Consider the following 19322-nt stretch of genomic DNA (forward strand, 5'->3'; position numbering starts at 1 on the left):
AAATGCTCTTAGCTCCCTCAGGCGAGAGGTACAACCAAGTGATACATGTGTCTCCCACCCTTCTACCTTCTTGCCCACGAGGGGACTTGTGGACCCGGCGGGCACAAATCCTGGGCTCCGCGAACAGGTGGGTGGCAGGCACCTCACCAGGGGGTTTTCTCTTTGTCTGTTTTCACACAGTTGGGGTTAAGAAATGTTGAATTCTACCAAACCCTGTTTTGGGGGGCATATGGCACCATTCTTTCCACTGGAGGACACAGGGTAGTACCCAGGTACCCAGCGGCTGATAAGTAAATGAATACATAGCTTAAAAAAAAAAAAAAAAAGCCTTCCCTAGCCCACACGATCCAAATGCGTCATCGCTTCCTGAGAACACAGGCACCTCCAACAACCTTGACTGACTTCTCCCTTCCTCAGTGTCGCTTTGAGGCACTTCTACTCATTGCTTGACACAAGTAGTAGCTGTTTGCTGTGTTGGTTTATTTTTGCCACATAATTCCACCTCAACTAACCTGTATCTTGAGAGTTCAAACTAGTCTTGTCTGTCATTTTTTTTTTTTTAAGATTTTTTAAATTTATTTGACAGAGAGAGATCACAAGTAGGCAGAGAGGCAGGCGGGGGGAGGGGGTGGGGAAGCAGGCTCTTGCTGAGCAGAGAGCCCGATCCGGGGCTTGATCCCAGCACCCCAAGATCATGACCTTAACCCACTGAGGCACCCAGGGGCCCCTCTTGTCTGCCATCTTGACCCGCTGCTGGCTGGCCTCCTGTCATCGCAAACACAAACTTCATTGGCAAACAGCTCTGCCCATCACTTACACGTTGCTTACGACTGCTTTCTGGTGACAGCCAGTGGGGAAGCTGGACAGAGACGGTCTGGCTTGAAAAACTCAAAACACTGACTATCTGTTCCTTTACAAAGAACGTTTGCAGACCCCTGCTTGCTAGGAGACCAACTGCCTAAGCCTCTGTAAGACTTAATTTATTTTCTTGGTTAAAAAGCAGTAGAAAACCTCTGGCCTTGAAGTTGAGATCGAGCCCCCTAAATTTGGAAATCCTGATGTAGATGTTGAAGTGACAATAATTTAAAATTTGAAACAAAAATTTTTTTTTAAATCTTTGAAGGGTGGAGTCTTACATTTATTCTTGAAGAAGCTCCCCACAAATGTCAATCCAGTACCCAGCCAGTGCTCTTACCAAAACAGGAAGGTCCTCAGTAAACAGAAGGCAAGTGTTTCCTACTGAAGTCTTATGTTTGTTATGTGATTTGTTCAGGAGGTGAAAGCAGTACTAGCACCCCGGGACTCAGGGTCTTGGGGTGGGGGGAAAGGAGGGAGTTTCCTTGGCTTGGTCTGGATTTGACTGCTGTGGTTTCTTGAGGGGTCAGCGTGTGTAGAAGTCCAGCGTGAAGTGCCACAGGAGTGGACAGGGATAAGCATCTTACTCCCGGGAGGAACCGTGCACAAGAGCTGGCACAGACTCAGCATAGCCCAGCCTGGACAGACTCCCAAGTCTTGCGAGTTGGGCGGCTATGCCCCCACCCGGCAGGCACTAACGGCACCCATTCCAGTGTGAGTCTCCTGATGGGGTCCCCAAGGCAGACCATCCCTCTGCAACCCTCCAAAGTGGATATTCCTTGATGGTGGTCCTCCCAGGGAGAGGTTGCCCCTGGACCAGGACACTCCCTTTCACTGTGTGATGGTGAAATCCATCCTTTTCAAAGCCTAGTGTCAGGTGGTGGGGCTGGGGCCGCGGCAATGTCTGGAACATCGTCGTGTGGAGGAAGGACTAGGCTGGCAGCTAAGCAAAGGGGCAGCCCTCTCAAGACCCCGGGACTCTCAGAAGACCTTCACTGGGGAGCACCTGGTGTAACTCCTGGTGTTTCCCCTACTTTCACTCCCCAACCTTTCATAAAGCTTTGTCCCAAGGAACAGCCTGGGCTCAGCTATGCTATGAAGAATTATGTTCTCATTCCTGTTTTAGGCTAGAGGGGCACAGGGGGAGCGCCTCAGGGTCAGAGGGGCAGGTACAGGAGACACCGGGGCAGGGGTGCAGCTGTGCCTGGCAGAGCACCTCTGGCTCAGGTGGTGGGGGCAGAGAGGCTGGAGTGGAAGAGATGGGGACCTCTGCCTGAGCACAGCTGCGGCGCCGTCTTGGAAAGACGCTCAAGGAACCTCTGGAAGCGACCGTTGAGGGGCCGTTGCCTTTCCCACGCTGGTCCTAGGAGGCCCAAGTCATCATCATTTGTGTATCAAGGAAAACGTGCTCTGAATTTAAACTCAGTGGTTGGTGAGACCTGGACCAGGATTTTCCAGAACCACCGTCCTCGGGCACGTGCATACGCCACTTCCCTTGCTACTGCCCTGGTGGTCTGCTACAAATACAGCTTAGAATCCTAAACGTTAAGAGTCTGATCATCACAGGTGTGTCCCTCAGGATGTAAATTATGGGAAGGATTCTGTTAGTGCCCACACTGCCTGCCTCTGAAAATGTCTTGAGATTTTGTCTACTCTGCCTTCTCTTTTTTTACCCTAACTAAATTTTAGACATTCTGTCATCTTATCCCTACATAATTCCATACGCATCAAAAAGGACATTTTCTTATGTAACTGCCATCATCCCCGCTAAGAAAATTTATCAACAATTTCTTGATACCATCTAACACCCAGCCTATATTCAAATTTCCCTGATTAATGTGACATCTTACCCTCTTTGTCACATGAAGAAGCCTCCTTCTGTTTAAAAAAAAAAATAGCTATAAAGTACGTATTTTTATGTCAGCAGAGGCTTTGATGGCAGAGGGTTTTTCTTCCCCTCTTTGTTAATTCGTCAAGAGAGTTTCCTTTATGCAGAACCACAGTTTACTAGTCGCAGGTCTCAATTTTTATTTCTATTTCTAATTTGTGTATGCCAAGGGCATTCGTTTCACTCTCCCCATCTTCCAACATCCATCTTCCTTTGTCCTAGTAAGTGTATAAAATAAGTTATTGATCTGCTGGGTTTATAAAGGCATTTGGAATATGAAAAGGGCTCTTCTTGTATATTTCCATAGGAGTCCTGTGCTCTCCCCCGCTGGATCCCTGTTGGGAGGGGGAGGGGAGCTGAGGACCCTGCAGGGTTTGGGGGTGGATGGGGCACCGGGGAAAAGGTGGTGAGGAGCTGCAGGAGCCTGGGAGCACAGCTGGGGAGGAGGGGAGCGGGACCCTGCCAGAGGCTCAGAGGGAGGAGCACAGAGCAGAACCCATCCCAATCTCTTCTTTCTTTCTTTTTTATCTGAGAGGAAGAGGGGGCATGTGAGAGAGAGAGAGAGAAAGAGCAAGCGAGTGAGCGAGAGCATGAACATGGGGAGAGGCAGAGGGAGAAGCAGACTCCCCACTGAGCAAGGAACCCAATGTGGGGACTCAATCCCAGGACTCCACGATCATGACCTGAGCCAAAGGCAGATGCTTAACCTACTGAGCCACCCAGGCGCACCCCCTTTTTTTCCTTAAAAAAGAAAGAAAGAGGGAGAGGGGGAGAAAGAGAGAAAGGGAGGAAGAGAGAAAGAAAATACAAAACCAACCAAACAAAAATAACACACACGTGCTTGCCTTGAAAATGTAAAGAAAGCACAATGAGTCATGTTTCCTTACTACCCCGATCTAACCATCATTAACTGTTCGGTGTGTGTCCCAACGTTTAAAAATGCACATAAATTTTAATAAATTTTGGATTGTACACAACATCCTGTTGTATAATTTGTTTTTATCTTCCTTATTTATACCGTGTGAGGACATAACCACATGTCATTAAATGTTTCCAAAACAAGGTTTCTAACAGTTGCAGAGAATCATAACTTAGGGGTAAAATGTACATTTAGATTGCTTATAATTCACCACCATTATAAAAAAAAATGCTACCATGAACATTCTTGTACCTAAATCTTTGAACAGATCTCTGATTATTTACAAGAAATTCTGAGAAGTACAACTACCAAGTGGGGAGAGATCAGGATATGTTCCAAGCTGCATCCCCCAAAAGTTTGTTCCAGTTAATAATCGACAAGGTATGAATGAGCCTGCTTTCCCACACCCTTGCCAACACTAGTAATATTATGTTTCCCCTTTAAACTGACAATTTTTTTTTAAGATTTTATTTATTTATTTGACAGACAGAAATCACAAGTAGGCAGAGAGGCAGGCAGAGAGAGGAGGAAGCAGGCTCCCTGCGGAGCAGAGAGCCCGATGCGGGGCTCGATCCCAGGACCCTGGGATCATGACCTGAGCTGAAGGCAGAGGCTTTAACCCACTGAGCCACCCAGGTGCCCCTAAACTGACAATTTAAATCAGGAACATGGCATCACTGTTCCCAGACTGTTTTATTCACGTCCCTTTGGGTAGCGGTTTTGGTCTCTCTCTTACTCCTATTTCCCTGCTGGGGCTTTTGCTAAAGAAAAAAATGTAGAAATGTCCAGACCCGTGCTACCGCTCTAGAAGGCAGCTGGGCTATGTGAGCAGAGTGCTGATGGTTGCAAATTATTCTCCTAGATTATCTGCAAGGCTGAGCTAGCACACAAAACACCCAGACTGCAAAAATACCACCAGTTACTGGCTGCCAAGAGTGGTACATATTTCAACATCTGATATTATACGAGCATTTTTGTACATGGATTTTTACCTTTTCTTCTAAAACCCGGTTAAATGCATAAGTTTTGAATTTGCTGCCTAATTTGGATCAACTTTCCATACATTCTTCCATAGGCCCAAGTTTTATTTATTTGTTTATTTTATCTACCTTTTTATCTTTAAGAGGGAGAGAGTGTGAGCGAGCAGGGGAGGGGCGGAGAGAGAATCCCAAGCAGGCTCCATACTGAGCGGCATGGAGTCTGATGTGGGGCTCAATCCCACGACCCCGAGATCATAACCTGAGCCAAAAGCAAGAATTGGACGCTCAACCAACTGAGACACCCAGGTGCCCCCCTCCATAGGCCCCAGTTTTAAATGGTATTGGTGAAGTGATTTATGTACCTTGTACAACTGCATGCAAAATATGGTACTGTACGTACAACCGTGAACATTTTTCTTGGGAGAGAGTCCAAAGCTTTCATCATGTTCTCAAAGGAGCCTAAGAAAAGATTTAGAATCTTGATGTGGAGAAAATGCTCTGGGATTATAAAGCCAACAGCTACGGGGTCAGGAGATAATGTAAACAAATGCAGTGGATGGGGTATCAGAGGCTAGGGAGAGGTAGGGGCCATGGGATCCTCCAATGTATTTACTTCAACTAAACAGAATAGCCATCTCTCAGCTCCAGACCACGGTTGGTCCGTGGAGGGACACAGGTCCAGTGTTTCCTGATCTTAATTCTTTTTAGAGGTACCTGGAAATCTGGGTGCTTACATGAAATCTTCCAAATTTTAAACGCTTCTGATAATTTAAAGTTGAACAGATAAATCATACATGGTCTAAACCACTGGCCTACTGATTTGGCCCCCAGGTTGCAGGGTCTAACAGAGACCAGGCATTTCAAAGCATAATTAAATACATACATAAAAATAATGAAATGTTCTTTTCAGGCTTGAAATAAGCCAAGAAGACCAAGACCATTTAAGGACAAAGATCCCAGGGGATTCTAGTCTGACTGGAGTTTGGCACTTAGGAAGTTCAATAGCCAAATCTATAGCTTTTCAAGCAACTTGGCTGCTGAGTACAGCAGACCCTGACACCCACCCTCCTTTTCCTGAGCCAATGTCCAGAACTCTACATAGATCAGCACCAGGTCTTTCTAGTGGTAGCAGGGTTTCGGGGGGGGGGGTTGGATTCTAGAAGAGGACATGCCAAGAATCCTAATTACATGATTATGGAAAACTTTGATTTTTCAACTTGACAACACTAGCGACCATCAGGCCACATTTTACTTCGTGGCAGAATTAAGATAAGCACAAGAAACTACAGAATGCACTGCGAAGCTTACCACACCCAGACCAATGACATTTCTTTAGCCAAATTAATTTCTACCTCCAGAGGGAAGCTTGCTTTTTAAAGGGGCCCTGCAACAGAGTGACCAAGAAGGGAAGAAGCATCTCCAAACCCATGGGGTCACAAGTTTGGATTTTAAAATACTAGGCTTTCAAAATATGGTGCAAACCCATCCTTAAATGTTTCCCACAGCATGCGGCTGTGAGTTTTCAGGGCAGGCATACGGAGCCGTGGAAGAGGAGTGAGGAAGGCAGCGAGACTCGAGAGGGCAGGCTCAGAGGGTGGGGCGGGGCATGGCGGCCGTTGGGAAACAGATGAGTGAACTACTCAAAACAACATCAAAACTGACACCCACATTTCACCTGGGGACACTGGCTGACATTTCAGTGACCAAATACGTGGGCAGTTTTTTTTTTTTTAATGTCCTGTGCCCTGGGTAGAATTTTATTTATAATATGTTTGAAAACGGCATCTTCCCCCCAAGACACCACATTGATGGCCCAATGAAGATTCGAGCAGTGGTGGCCAGGGCCCTAGGCAGAGCCATGCCACCCTGTGAGTAATGAAATATTTCCACTCAAGCAAATATACACGTTCCAAGTAAGGAGTATGTGTGTGCGCGTGTGATGCTCAAATGCATTTCAGTTTTCCCCATAATTAGAAAAGAACAACTTAACAGACCGCTTCTTAAATAATCACAGAGAACCATCAGTTTTCTCAAGGTACCTGTAATCATGCTGGATATAATTAATGGCAAAATGATGAGTTTCAGCATCCTCATTAGGATTTCCCCAGGAAAAGCGAAGTAGAATTTCTCCAGACTAGAGAGCTTGCCGTATTCTCGAACCAAGACTCCTATGGTGATCCCTAAGAAAGACAAAGATTGAAAAGAAGAAAAGAAAACCAGCATTGAGTTCTTCTGTATACAGCTCTATGGAAAAATATCCCCTCAACCCCCAACCACATCTTATTGGCAAGAAAAACAGTTTAGGGGCTCTTCCACGATTCTGTAAATGTTAGACTTAAAAAACAAATCACATTTTAATGAACACAAAGTATACATTATTCAGTGAGTTTGTAAAAAATATTCTTCACATGAAAGTTTTGGTTTTTATTTCTTTTCTCCTCCAGTTATATTACTTATAATGATAAAACATCAAAAAAACACTATGAGAAGGAAAAGAAATACATCATCTTTGTCAACCCAATATAACTATTTTGCTTTTACACACTCCCCGTAGTCTTTGTCTACCTTAGACATCTTACATTTTATTTTTATTTTATTATTTTATTTTTTTAAAAGTAATTTCTACTCCCAACTTGGGGTTCGAACTCACCACCCTGAGATCAAGACTCATACATTCTTCCAACTCACCAGCCAGCCAGGCATCTTAGGTGTTTCACATTCTATAGTTTACACATCAGTGTTTAATTTTCTCATTTTCTCATAAATACTCTTTCCATGATACTCTCTGTTTATGCACCTTTTGTGATTTTAATTGCAACATAAGGTTCCTTTGGTTTGATATATTTACATGTTGTTGAACGACGGTGTGGTCTAATGCTCTCCATTCTGTGTTGGCTATTTCTAGACGATGACATGTCCAAATTGGCCTGATCAAGAGGCTTTTTTTTTTTTTTTAAAAGATTTTATTTACTTATTTGACAGATGGAGATCACAGAGAGGCAGGCAGAGAGAGAGGAGGAAGCAGGCTCCCTGCTGAGCAGAGAGCCCAATGCGGGGCTTGATCCCAGGACCCTGAGATCATGACCCGAGCCGAAGGCAGAGGCTTTAACCCACTGAGCCACCCAGGTGCCCCAAGAGGCTTTTGATGAAGTTGCTGAACCTGAGTGCCTCGGAGATTGGGGCTGTAGGGAAGTGTTCTAAATCAAGAAATGTTACACAGTGGACCCCTCAGCAATGCTGGGGCTTGGGGCACCAATCCCCACACAGTCAAAATCCACGTAACACTTCTGTCTCCACAAAAACAAAACTAATAGCCTGCTGTTCACTGAGAGCCTTACCCAGAACATCAACAGTCAGTTCATGTGCATTTTGTATGTTATACATACTGTGAGCTGGAATCTTACAATAAACTAAGCTAGAGAAAAGAAAATGTTATTAAGAAAGTCATAAGGAAAAAACATTTAAGTGCCTGACCGCATTTATTGAAAAAAATATCCATGTGTGCATGGATTCGCACAGGTTAAACCCATGTTGTTCAAGTTTTGAAAGCTTGCCTTCACAAGATATCTACAGGAATTCTTTCCTGGGGCTGGTTTTGATAACTACAAATCACAAACTTTTCTTACTTATCCTCTTCCAAATGGTCCCAACATCTAACTGCCTTGCTCCTTCTGATCCCCACACATTGACCCTTTGCAACACCCCCCTTTTATATTTTTATAAATTTTATTTATTTATTAGAGAGAGAGAGAGCATGAACAGGGGGAGGGGGAGAGAGAGAATCTCAAGCAGACTCTGCGCTAAGCATAGGGCCCCATGTGGGGCTCAACCTCATGACCCTGAGATCACTAGCTGCGCTGGAACTGAGAGTCAGATGCTTAATCGACTGGGCCACCCAGGCGCCCCCCTTTTATATTTCTTACTTCTATTTTTTAAAAAATTATTTTTTTTAACCAATCTCCCCACCCTACCTGGGGCTCATACTCACAACCCCAAGATCAAGAGTCACATGCTCTTTCAAATGAGCCAGCCAGACGCCCCACCACACCCCCATGTTTTTTAAACCAAGACGTAAGATGTGCTGGGATGACTTGCACATCTTTTTTGCTTCATCAGCCTCTGAAGATGACAGGCTAGTGGGAGATAAAACAGCTACAGCAGAAAGACTCAAGGAGGAACTCACTGGGTCTGCTCCCTTACAGACTCAACCAGTCTGTGAAAATTTACAGTGGCTCGAGCACAGTTACGAACTCTAGGGCAACAAAGAGACGTGTGAATTATAATCAATACTAGAGTTTTCATTTAAATTCAGGTGCACTTCCCAAGTCTCTTAGTAGGGCCAAATAAAGGGACCTCGTGTATCTGTGTAGTGACCTTATCCTTGGTTTAATTTTATTTTCCTACCTGTTCCATCGTCGTCTTGATCTCTTTATTTTAGGCGTGCATTTCTTTTTTTTTTTTTTTTTATTTTTTTTTTTATTTTTTTTTTTAGGCGTGCATTTCTAAATGTATTTCTGATCAGCCATTTTAAATTATTGGAACAAACATATACACAAACATTTCTCAAATTGGAGCTAAGACCAAAAAAAGAAAAAAAAAAAAGCTCAATACCAATCCTGCCTGGTTCATATTTCAAAACCTAGGGTTAGAGATTCCAGAGTGGTTCAGAACGCCAAGGATTCAAAATATTTTAAGTGAATTTAAAAAGCACGTTGTGCTCACTTCCTACTTAACAAATGCCTATGTTCAGCTGTCCTGTGTGGAATGTACCTACTTTATGCTGTAAGGATACTCGGTAGCATTCAGTGTTTTGAAAAACCAAACAAACAGACATTCTCTCTCATACTCCTTAGGTTGCCTCAAGTAAATTTTTGGCTTGTATGTCAAAGAAAGCTCTGTGTGCAAAAAGAAAGGAGATGTGTCTGTACTCAAAAGCCCACCACAAAAGCACTCTGTTGAGTAGCAAAAAAACCCCCGAGGGGCTCCAATTTTAGGGCTTATATTACTATAGCAATTAGCTGTGCCTCTAATCATCTCCACCCCAAATAAATGCAGGGAAATTAGAAAGAAGCGTACTTGCTATTTTTCAGCCCTGATCCAGATAATGGGTTTTTATGGGAGAGATAAAAGAGTCACCACAAGGAGCATTTTCACAGCTTTCAGAAGTGACAGCGCCATGAACAGGTTACTCTATTTAGCAATGAAAACCTTCCATCAAGCGTGTTCTTGAGGTTGAGTATCACAAACTAATTTCTTCTTTTCCTCTTCCCTTTTTCCTTTTCATCCCTCCCTCCCTCCTTTCCTTCCTTCCTTCCTTTTTTCTACTGAAAAGGAGAAGAATATAAATACCAACCAAGAGCTGGAAAGGCAGTTGAAAGGCTTACCCCGGGCCAGAGATGTCATCCCGGAACCCTCAAGGGTTAAGAAGTGGCTGGCGAAGAACTTCGGCCAGGAGTTACACATTGTAAATATGTGGGTTTTATCCTGGTCTCAAAGCAGTTTGGAAAAATGGGATGCCTGCTAAGAAAAATCAATGGAAGATTTTCCAGGTCCCATGATGAAGTCGGGATTTCTCTGAGCACACAACCCTTCTCTACCCTCTTCCAGGGCCAGATCCTGGACTGGATTTAAGAGCACGGAGCGGTGTTCAAAGTCAAAGGCTGCTGGGAACACAAGCCTGCCTGGAGGTACACAGGTCAGACCCCCCTGGCAGGATCACTCCCAGAACTAGGGAAAGGGAAGAACCTTTCTGAATGGCGTAGCTCTCCGGGGGTCCTCAGCAGGGCCAACGAGGAAGTGCGAAGGCGGAATTGCTAGGTAGACCTCTGTAGCCCCATCAGTTACCAGGAATTCACTCTTGGGCGGCTTTCTCTCACTCAGGCAGGAAGAGCCCAAGCCGGTACAAAGGCAGCTTGGGAAGAGCTCTGCGTTAGAACCACCGGCTTGAGTTCTGGCTCTGCCATTTACAAGGTTTGTAAACTTGGGCTGTAATTTTAACCTCTCCCATCATCGAGTGGAGGGATTGAAGGTATGGGGCAAAAGGCTCGGAGGAGATGCCCTCAAGGTCCATTCTAACGCCCAAGATGCTGTGATAATCTCTGGGCCTTGGTGTCCCCAGCTTTAAAATGGGCTCCCATAGGGGGTGACTGTGTGGCTCAGTCGGTTAAGCATCTGCCTTTGGCTCAGGTCATTATCAGGGTCCTGGGATCGACTCCTGCATTGGACTCCCTGCTCAGTGGGGAGCCTGCTCCCCCCTCTGCCATTGCCCCTGTGTGTGCTCTCTCCCTCTCAAATAAATAAGTAAAATTTTAGAAAAATAAAATAAAATGGGCTCATAGGACCAGTTCATTGGCTCCTAGAGAGCTGGCTGGGCCTTTCCCACTCTTCATGGTTAAGTGTATCAGTGAAACAGGGAAGGAAGACACTAGGGAGGCAAACAATTAAGACCTGGGCTGGAGATTTCTTCAAGTTCATGTTGTCTCAAACAACTGCCAGTCCAGTAGCCCTATTGTGGAAGAAATGGGTGATTTTTTTTTTTTTTTTTTTTTTTTTTTTTTTTTTACTCTAAGCTCATAAAAAATTATTGTTCAAGAAATAATTCTGGAGTGGCGCCTGGCTTGCTCAATCAGTGGTGCATGTGACTCCTGATCTCGCAGTTGTGAGTTCAAGCCCCACAATTGGTGTAGAGATTACTTAAAAATAAAAATCTTAAAGAGAGAGAGAATTCTAGAAATCCAGATAAAAGAAAAAGTCATGTAAAGTAATTTATACTGACCTATCCTCCTCTCCCCTCCACTTTTCAGGTTCTATCCAGCCTTTGTTCTTACATACATGTTTTTTTTTATAGTTATAAAAATTAATCTGGGGATGGTAGCTGAATTGCATTTGAGAAAGCAGATTTATAAAAACAGCATTGTTCCTGTTTTAGGGTATTTTCAGGAAAGAGATTAAAATCTGTGGGTTTTTTTTTTTTTTTTTCAAAACCCCAGAATGGTTCTCTGGTACACAGACTGATTTTGGCTTGATGGAATAAGAACTATTGGCAGAGGAAAAAATTATTTTTAATTACCCCAGAACTAGTTATCTAATCATGCCATCTTGCTGGGTACTATATTAGGAGAATTAGCAATATGCCTTCTTGCCCTTTGGGAGCTCAACTAAGATGGCACATTGATAAGCACATTAATAAAAAGCGTAGAATGAATAGCTAGTAACAAATGACTATGTGTATACACTGCATAGATTCTAGCCTGCCCCTCCCCTGAAACAGATCTGTTCCCATCTCTCGTTTTCTTCCACCAGTGAGAGCTCTTTATGTGCACTTTGGCTCCAAACAGATGCCTCTGTAAAGCTTTATTTTTAAACCCTTAAAAAATGTACTTATAGTACAAGCAATATTATCACAGTTCTACCGGAAATAATAAGCTCAAAAAATCACTCCCAACTTCACCAACTCAAATATATGCGAAGAGAAATTGTTTTTACTTTTTTCATGTACTATTGTGATTAATCATGATTTAAATAAAAAAACTGAGGGCGCTTGGGTGGCTCAGTGGGTTAAGCCTCTGCCTTCGGCTCAGGTCATGATCTCAGGGTCCTGGGATCGAGACCCACATCGGGCTCTCTGCTTGGCAGGGAGCCAGCTTCCTTCTCTCTCTCTCTCTCTCTCTCTCTCTCTGCCTGCCTCTCTGCCTACTTGTGATCTCTCTCTGTCAAATAAATAAATAAATAAAATATATAAAAATAAATAAATAAACAAGAAATTGAAAAAAAAACCCATAATGGTTAACAATTACTGAATACATACTTTATGTCAGAGTCTGTGCTAAGCATTTCAAAAGAATTATCTCTTGTATATTATCTCTTGTATTTTTAAATTCAATTATCCAACATATAGTACATTATTAGTTTTTGATATAATGTTCAGTGATTCATTAGTTGTGCATAATACCCAGTGCTCATCAAATCACGTGCCCTCCTTAATGTCCATCCCCCAGTTATGCCATCCCCTCACTCACCTCCCTTTCTGTAACCCTCAGTGTGTTTCCCGGAGTCCGGAGTTATCTCTTGTAATTTTTTTCTTAAGATTTTATTTATTTATTTGACAGAGCGCCAGAGAGAGAGGGAACACATGCAGGGGGAGTGGGAGAGGGAGAAGCAGGCTTCCCGCGGAGCAGGGAGCCTGATGCGGGGCTTGATCCCAGGATCCTGGGATCACGACCTGAGCTGAAGGCAGACGCTTAACCACTGAGCCACCCAGGCGCCCCCTCTTGTAATTTTTTAATGACTGTATAACTATAGGGCTTGGGGGCAATTTTTCATGGAGATAAAATTCACATAAAATTTATCATTTTTAAAATGCACAACTCAGGGGTTTTTAGTACCTTCCCGATGTTGTACAACCACCATCACTATCTAATTCCAGAGTATTTCCATCACCAATGAAGAAACCCATACTCATTAGCAGCCACTCCCCAACCCTCCCTTGGCCCTGGTCCTGGCAACCAGGAATTTGCTTTCTTTTGATCTGTCGATTCTGGACATTTCATATAAACGGAGTCTTATAACAGGAGGCTGTGATGATTAGTTAGTCTTCTGTGTCAACCTGGCGAGGCTATAGTACCAGTTAGTCAATGACACACGGATCCAGGTGCGGGGGAGGGTATTCTGTAGATGTGACTAACGTCTCCCATTAGTTCATTTTAACCAAAGGAGATGACCCTTGAGCATCTCGGTGGTCTCATCCCATCAGCTGATGGCCTGAGGAGCAAAAACCAAGGTTTCATGTAGAAGAAGGAATTCTGCCTCAAGACGCCAGCTCCAACGTCCTCCCCGAGTTGCCTGCCTGCCCTACAGACTTCGGACTTAACAGAACCCACAACTGTGTGAGCCAATTCCTTAAAATAAATCTCATGGAGATTTACGCACAAGATTCTGTTTCTCTGGAAAATCCTGACTGATACCGGGTCCTGTGTGACTGGATTCATTCACTTCGTGTGTTTTCAAAGTTCATCTGTGAATATTGTAAGGGTTTTGTTTGGGTTTTGGTATTTCTCATTTAACATTATATTATAGGCATTTCCTCGCGCTATGCATCTTCATCTTTTTTAAGACACTAAGAACACTACTTTGGATGGACATGTCTCTTGACCACCACCCCACTGTTAAACATTTCAATCCTTGACAATTTTGTTGAATGTTACAGACTTTTCCTCACAGCCAAACGGGGCAAGCGTAAAATCTGATACAAGGGCTTGAGTTTATTGTGCATTTTCAGGCTCAAGGGAAGAAAGTAACTTAAATGCATTCTTTGTAGTATCTACATTCAAGAAAAACCAAAAACAAGTGCATGTTTATTAAAATCCAGCTATATGCCAAGTCCTGTGTTGAATGTTAGAGGATCTTAGGGGGAGGAGTTGAAAAAAGAAGACAGTTTTGTTATTACTGCAATAATAAACATTTTTCTTCATGGATGGATCTGGCCCCTGGTTGTCTGCACTGTTTTGTCTATATTGATGACTGCCGACACTGAAATCACTCCCTCTTTGTCTGCTACCTACAATTAAGAATTCAGTCTGGCTTGGGAAAGAAGTAAAACAACTTCTTTCCCAAGCCAGACTGAATTCTTAATTCTTAAATCTTAATTCTTAATTTAGATGATCATCTAACAGGTTTCTCTATATGTCCCTAGCCATTAAAATGTATCATGTCACCTAAAGCAATCTATACATTTAATGCAATCCCTATCAAAATATAATAATTTTTTTCAAGGAAATGGAACAAATAATCCTAAAATTTATATGGAACCAGAAAAGACCCCAAATAGCCAGAGGAATGTTGAAAAAGAAAACCAAAGTTGGCGGCATCACAATTCCAGACTTCAAGCTCTATTTCAAAGCTGTCATCATCAAGACAGTATGGTACTGGCACAAAAACAGACACATAGATCAATGGAACAGAATAGATAGCCCAGAAATGGGCCCTCAACTCTATGGTCAACTAATCTTTCACAAAGCAGGAAAGAATGTCCAATGAAAAAAAGACAGTCTCTTCAAGAAATGGTGTTGGGAAAATTGGATAGCCACATGCAGAAGAATGAAACTGGACCATTTCCTTATACCACACACAAAAATAGACTCAAAATGGATGAAAGACCTAAATGTGAGACAGGAGTCCATCAAAATCCTTGAGGAGAACACAGGCAGCAATCTCTTTGACCTCAGCCACAGCAACTTCTTCCTAGAAACATCGCCAAAGGCAAGGGAAGCAAGGGCAAAAATGAACTAATGGGACTTCATCAAGATAAAAAGCTTTTGTACAGCAAAGGAAATAGTTAAAAAACCAAAAGACAAGTCACAGAATGGGAGAAGATATTTGCAAACGACATATCAGATAAAGGGCTAGTATCCAAAATCTATAAAGCCCTCATCAATCTCAACTCCCAAAGAACAAATAATCCAATCAAGAAATGGGCAGAGGACATGAACAGACATTTCTGCAAAGAAGACATCCAGATGGCCAACAGACACATGAAAAAGTGCTCCACATCACTCGGCAGCAGGGAAATACAAATCAAAACCACAATGAGATACCACCTCACACCAGTCAGAATGGCTAAAATTAGCAAGTGAGGAAACGACAGATGTTGGCAAAGATGCGAAGAAAGGGGAACCCTCCTACACTGTGGGTGAGAATGCAAGCTGGTACAGCCACTCTGGAAAACAGTATGGAGGTTCCTCAAAAAGTTGAAAATAGAGCTACCCTATGACAATTACACTACACAGCAATTACACTACTGGGTATTTACCCTAAAGATACAAATGTAGTGATCCATAAGGGCTCGTGCACCCGAATGTTTATAGCAGCAATGTCTGCAATAGGCAAACTATGTAAAGAACCTAGATGTCCATCAGCAGATGAATGGATAAAGAAGATGTGGTATATATATACAATGGAATACTATGCAGCCATCAAAAGAAATGGAATGTTGCCATTTGCAATGACGTGGATGGAACTAGAGGATATTATGCTGAGCGAAATAAGTCAGTCAGAAAAAGACAATTATCATATGATCTCCATGATATGAGAAATTTGAGAGGCAGAGTGGGGGGGTTGTGGGCGGTAGGGAGGGAAAAATGAAACAAGATGGGACCAGGGAGGGAGACAAACCATAAGAGACTCTTAATCTCAGGAAACAAACTGAGGGTTGCTGGGGGGACGGGTAACGGGGAGGGATGGGGTGGTTGGGTTACGGACATTGGAGAGGGTATGTGCTATGGTGAGTGCTGTGAAGTGTGTAAACCTGGCGATTCACAGACCTGTACCCCTGAAGCAAATAACACATTATATGTTAGTTTTAAAAAACCAGGAGAAAATGTATCATGCCATTTGCATGTGTTTGAAAACTTGACTTGCACAATACCAGTCTGGATACAGTCTTTTGTAACCTGCTTTTTCCTTCTGAGATTTTTTCATGATGTGTTTGAGGCTTATTCATGTTAATACGGGTAGATCCACCCTAAGTGCTGTTCGGTTTTCCATTCCACACTCCCCGCTTTGTTTCTGCTTTCTCTATCATTCAGTTCTGCTCTTACCGAATGATCGACTGTTCCCTCTATTTTTTTTCTAGGTTTGCCCTTTTCTTTCTCTAACTTTGGGAGCTGACTGCTTAGCGCATCAGTCTGCTTCCACAAAGGTACGTAAGGGTCTACATTTCCTTCCAAATTCTGGGTTTGTGTTCCTCAGGTTATTACATAGTATTTTCACTATTGTTTAATTCTAACTGCAATTTCCAATTGCTATGGTGATTTCTTCTTCGAACTGTAAATTCTCTAAACCTAGGCCTGTAAGTATCCAGATACACGAGGACTTGGGGGCTTGTAATATTCCTTCTTCTTATCTCTGTGATGCATCCTCACTGATTTTCTCGAACCTGCGTCAGGTGACCCATCGTTCCTTCAGCTGCTCTTATTGGGTATTTCATTCATTCCCTGAGTTTTTGGTTCCATCGTCTCTAAGTTTCATCTCTGGAAGTTACCGTATACTTTCCAGAGGATCCTTCTATTTCCTGGTTTCTCTTTTTCGGTCTCTCTTTAATCACTTTTCTAAAAGATTTATTTACTTATTTTAGAGACAGAGAGTGCCCACATGTGGGAGCGGGCAGAAGGAGAGAGGATCTCAAGCCGACCCCACAGCGAGCACAGACACAGGGCTCGATCGAACGACCCTGAGATCATAACCTGAGCCGAAACCACAAGTCCGATGCTTAACCAACTGCACCATCCAGACGCCCCGCTCTTTACTAATTTTCAACACACTTCGTATTCTTTGGGATTGCTGTATCATCTCCAATTTTTGGAATATGCATTCTCTTGCTTGTAGTGTATATGTTAACTTGTGTCATTTCCTTGTGTGGTTTGTAATTTGTGACTGTAGATTTCTCTTTTGGTTTCCTACTCTGAGAGAGTAGGAAACCCATTTGTCTTTGGGATTTAGGAATTTCAAGGTCACCAGCACTGTCTTCCTACTAGCTTTTCAGTGGAAAAACTAATGTGGTTACAGTCGCACGTGTAACCAAATGAGCCAGCCAGGTTCTCCCCCCCACTGAGACAAGTTTTTATTTAAATTCAAGTTAATTAATATAGAGTATAGTAGTAGTTTCAGGAGTAGAATTTAGTGATTCATCATACATATAACACCCAATGGTCATCACAAGTGCCCTCCTTAACGCTCTCCCCCATCCAGCCACCTCCCCTCCAGCAACCCTCAGCTTGTTCTGTATAGTGGGAGTCAGCATTCTGTGGTGGTGTAAATTTAGATCACATACCCAGTTAAGTCCCCATTTTAATTTTCATAGGTGCCCCTCTAACCTGTTACTTACAGTCATGGGCAGATGGCATACTTTCTTGAGATTTTCCTGAATCATTGGGTAGAATTCTCCTGATATTTTTTTCAAGGGTAGGGCCAAATTTTGAGAGTCCACGCTTTATACAGAGATCTGATTCTAGCTTCTTCACTCACACAGTCCAAACTCATCTCTTCCACATATGGGCAGTAAAACCTCTGTCTCTTATCATTAAGGCCTATAATTGGGTCTAGACCTTAGCATCACAGTTTTTTTCTTTTTACACTTCTGATTTTAAAAAAAAAAATATTTTATTTATTTATTTGACAGAGATCACAAGAAGGCAGAGAGGCAGGCAGGGGTAGAGGGGGCGGTGGAAAGTAGGCTCCCTGCTGAGCAGAGAGTCCGATGCCGGGCTTGATCCCAGGACCCTGGGATCATGACCTGAGCTGAAGGCAGAGGCCCTAACCCACTGAGCCACCCAGGCACCCCTATACTTCTGATTTTGAGTTCCTTTTTTATTTCTGGCACATGAGGACCTACGTTCCTTCCTCCCTCCCCTCCTTCCTCCTTCCCTCCCTTTTTTTCTTTTTAGACTTTATTTGTAAGTAATATCTACGCCCAATATGGGGCTTGAACTCAAAACCCCAAGATCAAGAGTCACATGTGTGGTACCTGGGTGGCTCTGTTGACTAAGCATCTGCCTTCAGCTCAGGTCATAATCCTAGGGTCTTGGGATCGAGTCCTGCACTGGGCTCCTTGCTCAGTGGGGAGTCTGCTTCACCCTTTGCCTGTGCTCTCTTTCTCTCTCTCAAATAAAATCTTTTTAAAAAAAAAAAAAGGAGTTGCATGTGTAACCAAATGAGCCAGTCAGGTGCCCCAGGGTTTTCCTTTATTTTGGTCTGGGCTTTATTTTGGGTCTGGGTTTGGCTATTTGGAGAGGGGTGCTATCTTTCCGTGTCTGAGATGGAAGGGACCAATCCACACGAACCCAACCATCATACTATCAGATGTTACAACATCTCCAATTGCTTACTCCCTTTCTTTCCAAAATGTCTTTTTTTTTTAAGATTTATTTATTTATTTGACAGACAGAGATCACAAGTAGACAGAGAGGCAGGCAGAGAGAGAGAAAGGGAAGCAGGCTCCCTGCTGAGCAGAGAGCCCAATGCGGGGCTCGATCTCAGGACCCTGAGATCATGACCTGAGCTGAAGGCAGAGACTTAACCCACTGAGCCACCCAGGTGCCCCACCAAAATGTCCTCTTTAAGATGGATAAGGGAGCCCGCGAAGATTAAAGTTGAGAGTTCATATATACAGGAAAGATCTTGCTATAGTAAAACATCCATTGCTGTTCCAAGGACTCCCATGAAACCTCGTGGGATCAATTAAGCCAACAATCATTTACAGGCCACCTAATTCCCTCAGCCCATTGCCCAGTAGGGAAATCGAGATGAGAGTAATGCATACTCAAGGGGCCTTTCATCTACGTGATGAAATGTGGCCTGTTAAATCATGTGGGACATCTTGAGAGAAGAAACTAATTCACCAACTCTTTGGGAGGTAAGCTCTGGAGTCTGATGATCTGTGTTCAAACACTGGCCTCACCATTTTATTAGCTGTGTACTCTTGGGCAAAACATTTATCTTGCTGCCTGGGCCTCCATTTTCTCATGGGTAACAACAGGCATAATAAAATATCAATCTCAGAGACCACTCGTAGATTTAAAAATGAGATTATATATGAAACGCTCAGAATGAACAGTAGCTGCCTCTCAGAGTAAGTATTCAGGCAACGCGGGCTACTACTATAGGCTCTATTCTTTTCACAGGTTTT

General features: G+C 43.3%; 1 protein-coding gene across 1 annotated transcript in view; it reads right to left on the bottom strand.

Moving 5' to 3' along the window:
- SLC1A1 (solute carrier family 1 member 1) overlaps window positions 1-19322 on the bottom strand; it is a 77176-nt gene that overhangs the window by 28620 nt on the left and 29234 nt on the right. Inside the window, exon 2 of the mRNA XM_080820456.1 lies at window positions 6682-6822. Coding sequence (XP_080676582.1) covers window positions 6682-6822 — 141 coding nt within the window. The remainder of the gene's footprint in view (window positions 1-6681; window positions 6823-19322) is intronic.

Source organism: Martes martes (genome assembly GCF_963455335.1).
Source record: "Martes martes genome assembly, chromosome: 12".
In the NCBI taxonomy this organism is placed as follows: Eukaryota; Metazoa; Chordata; class Mammalia; order Carnivora; family Mustelidae; genus Martes; species Martes martes.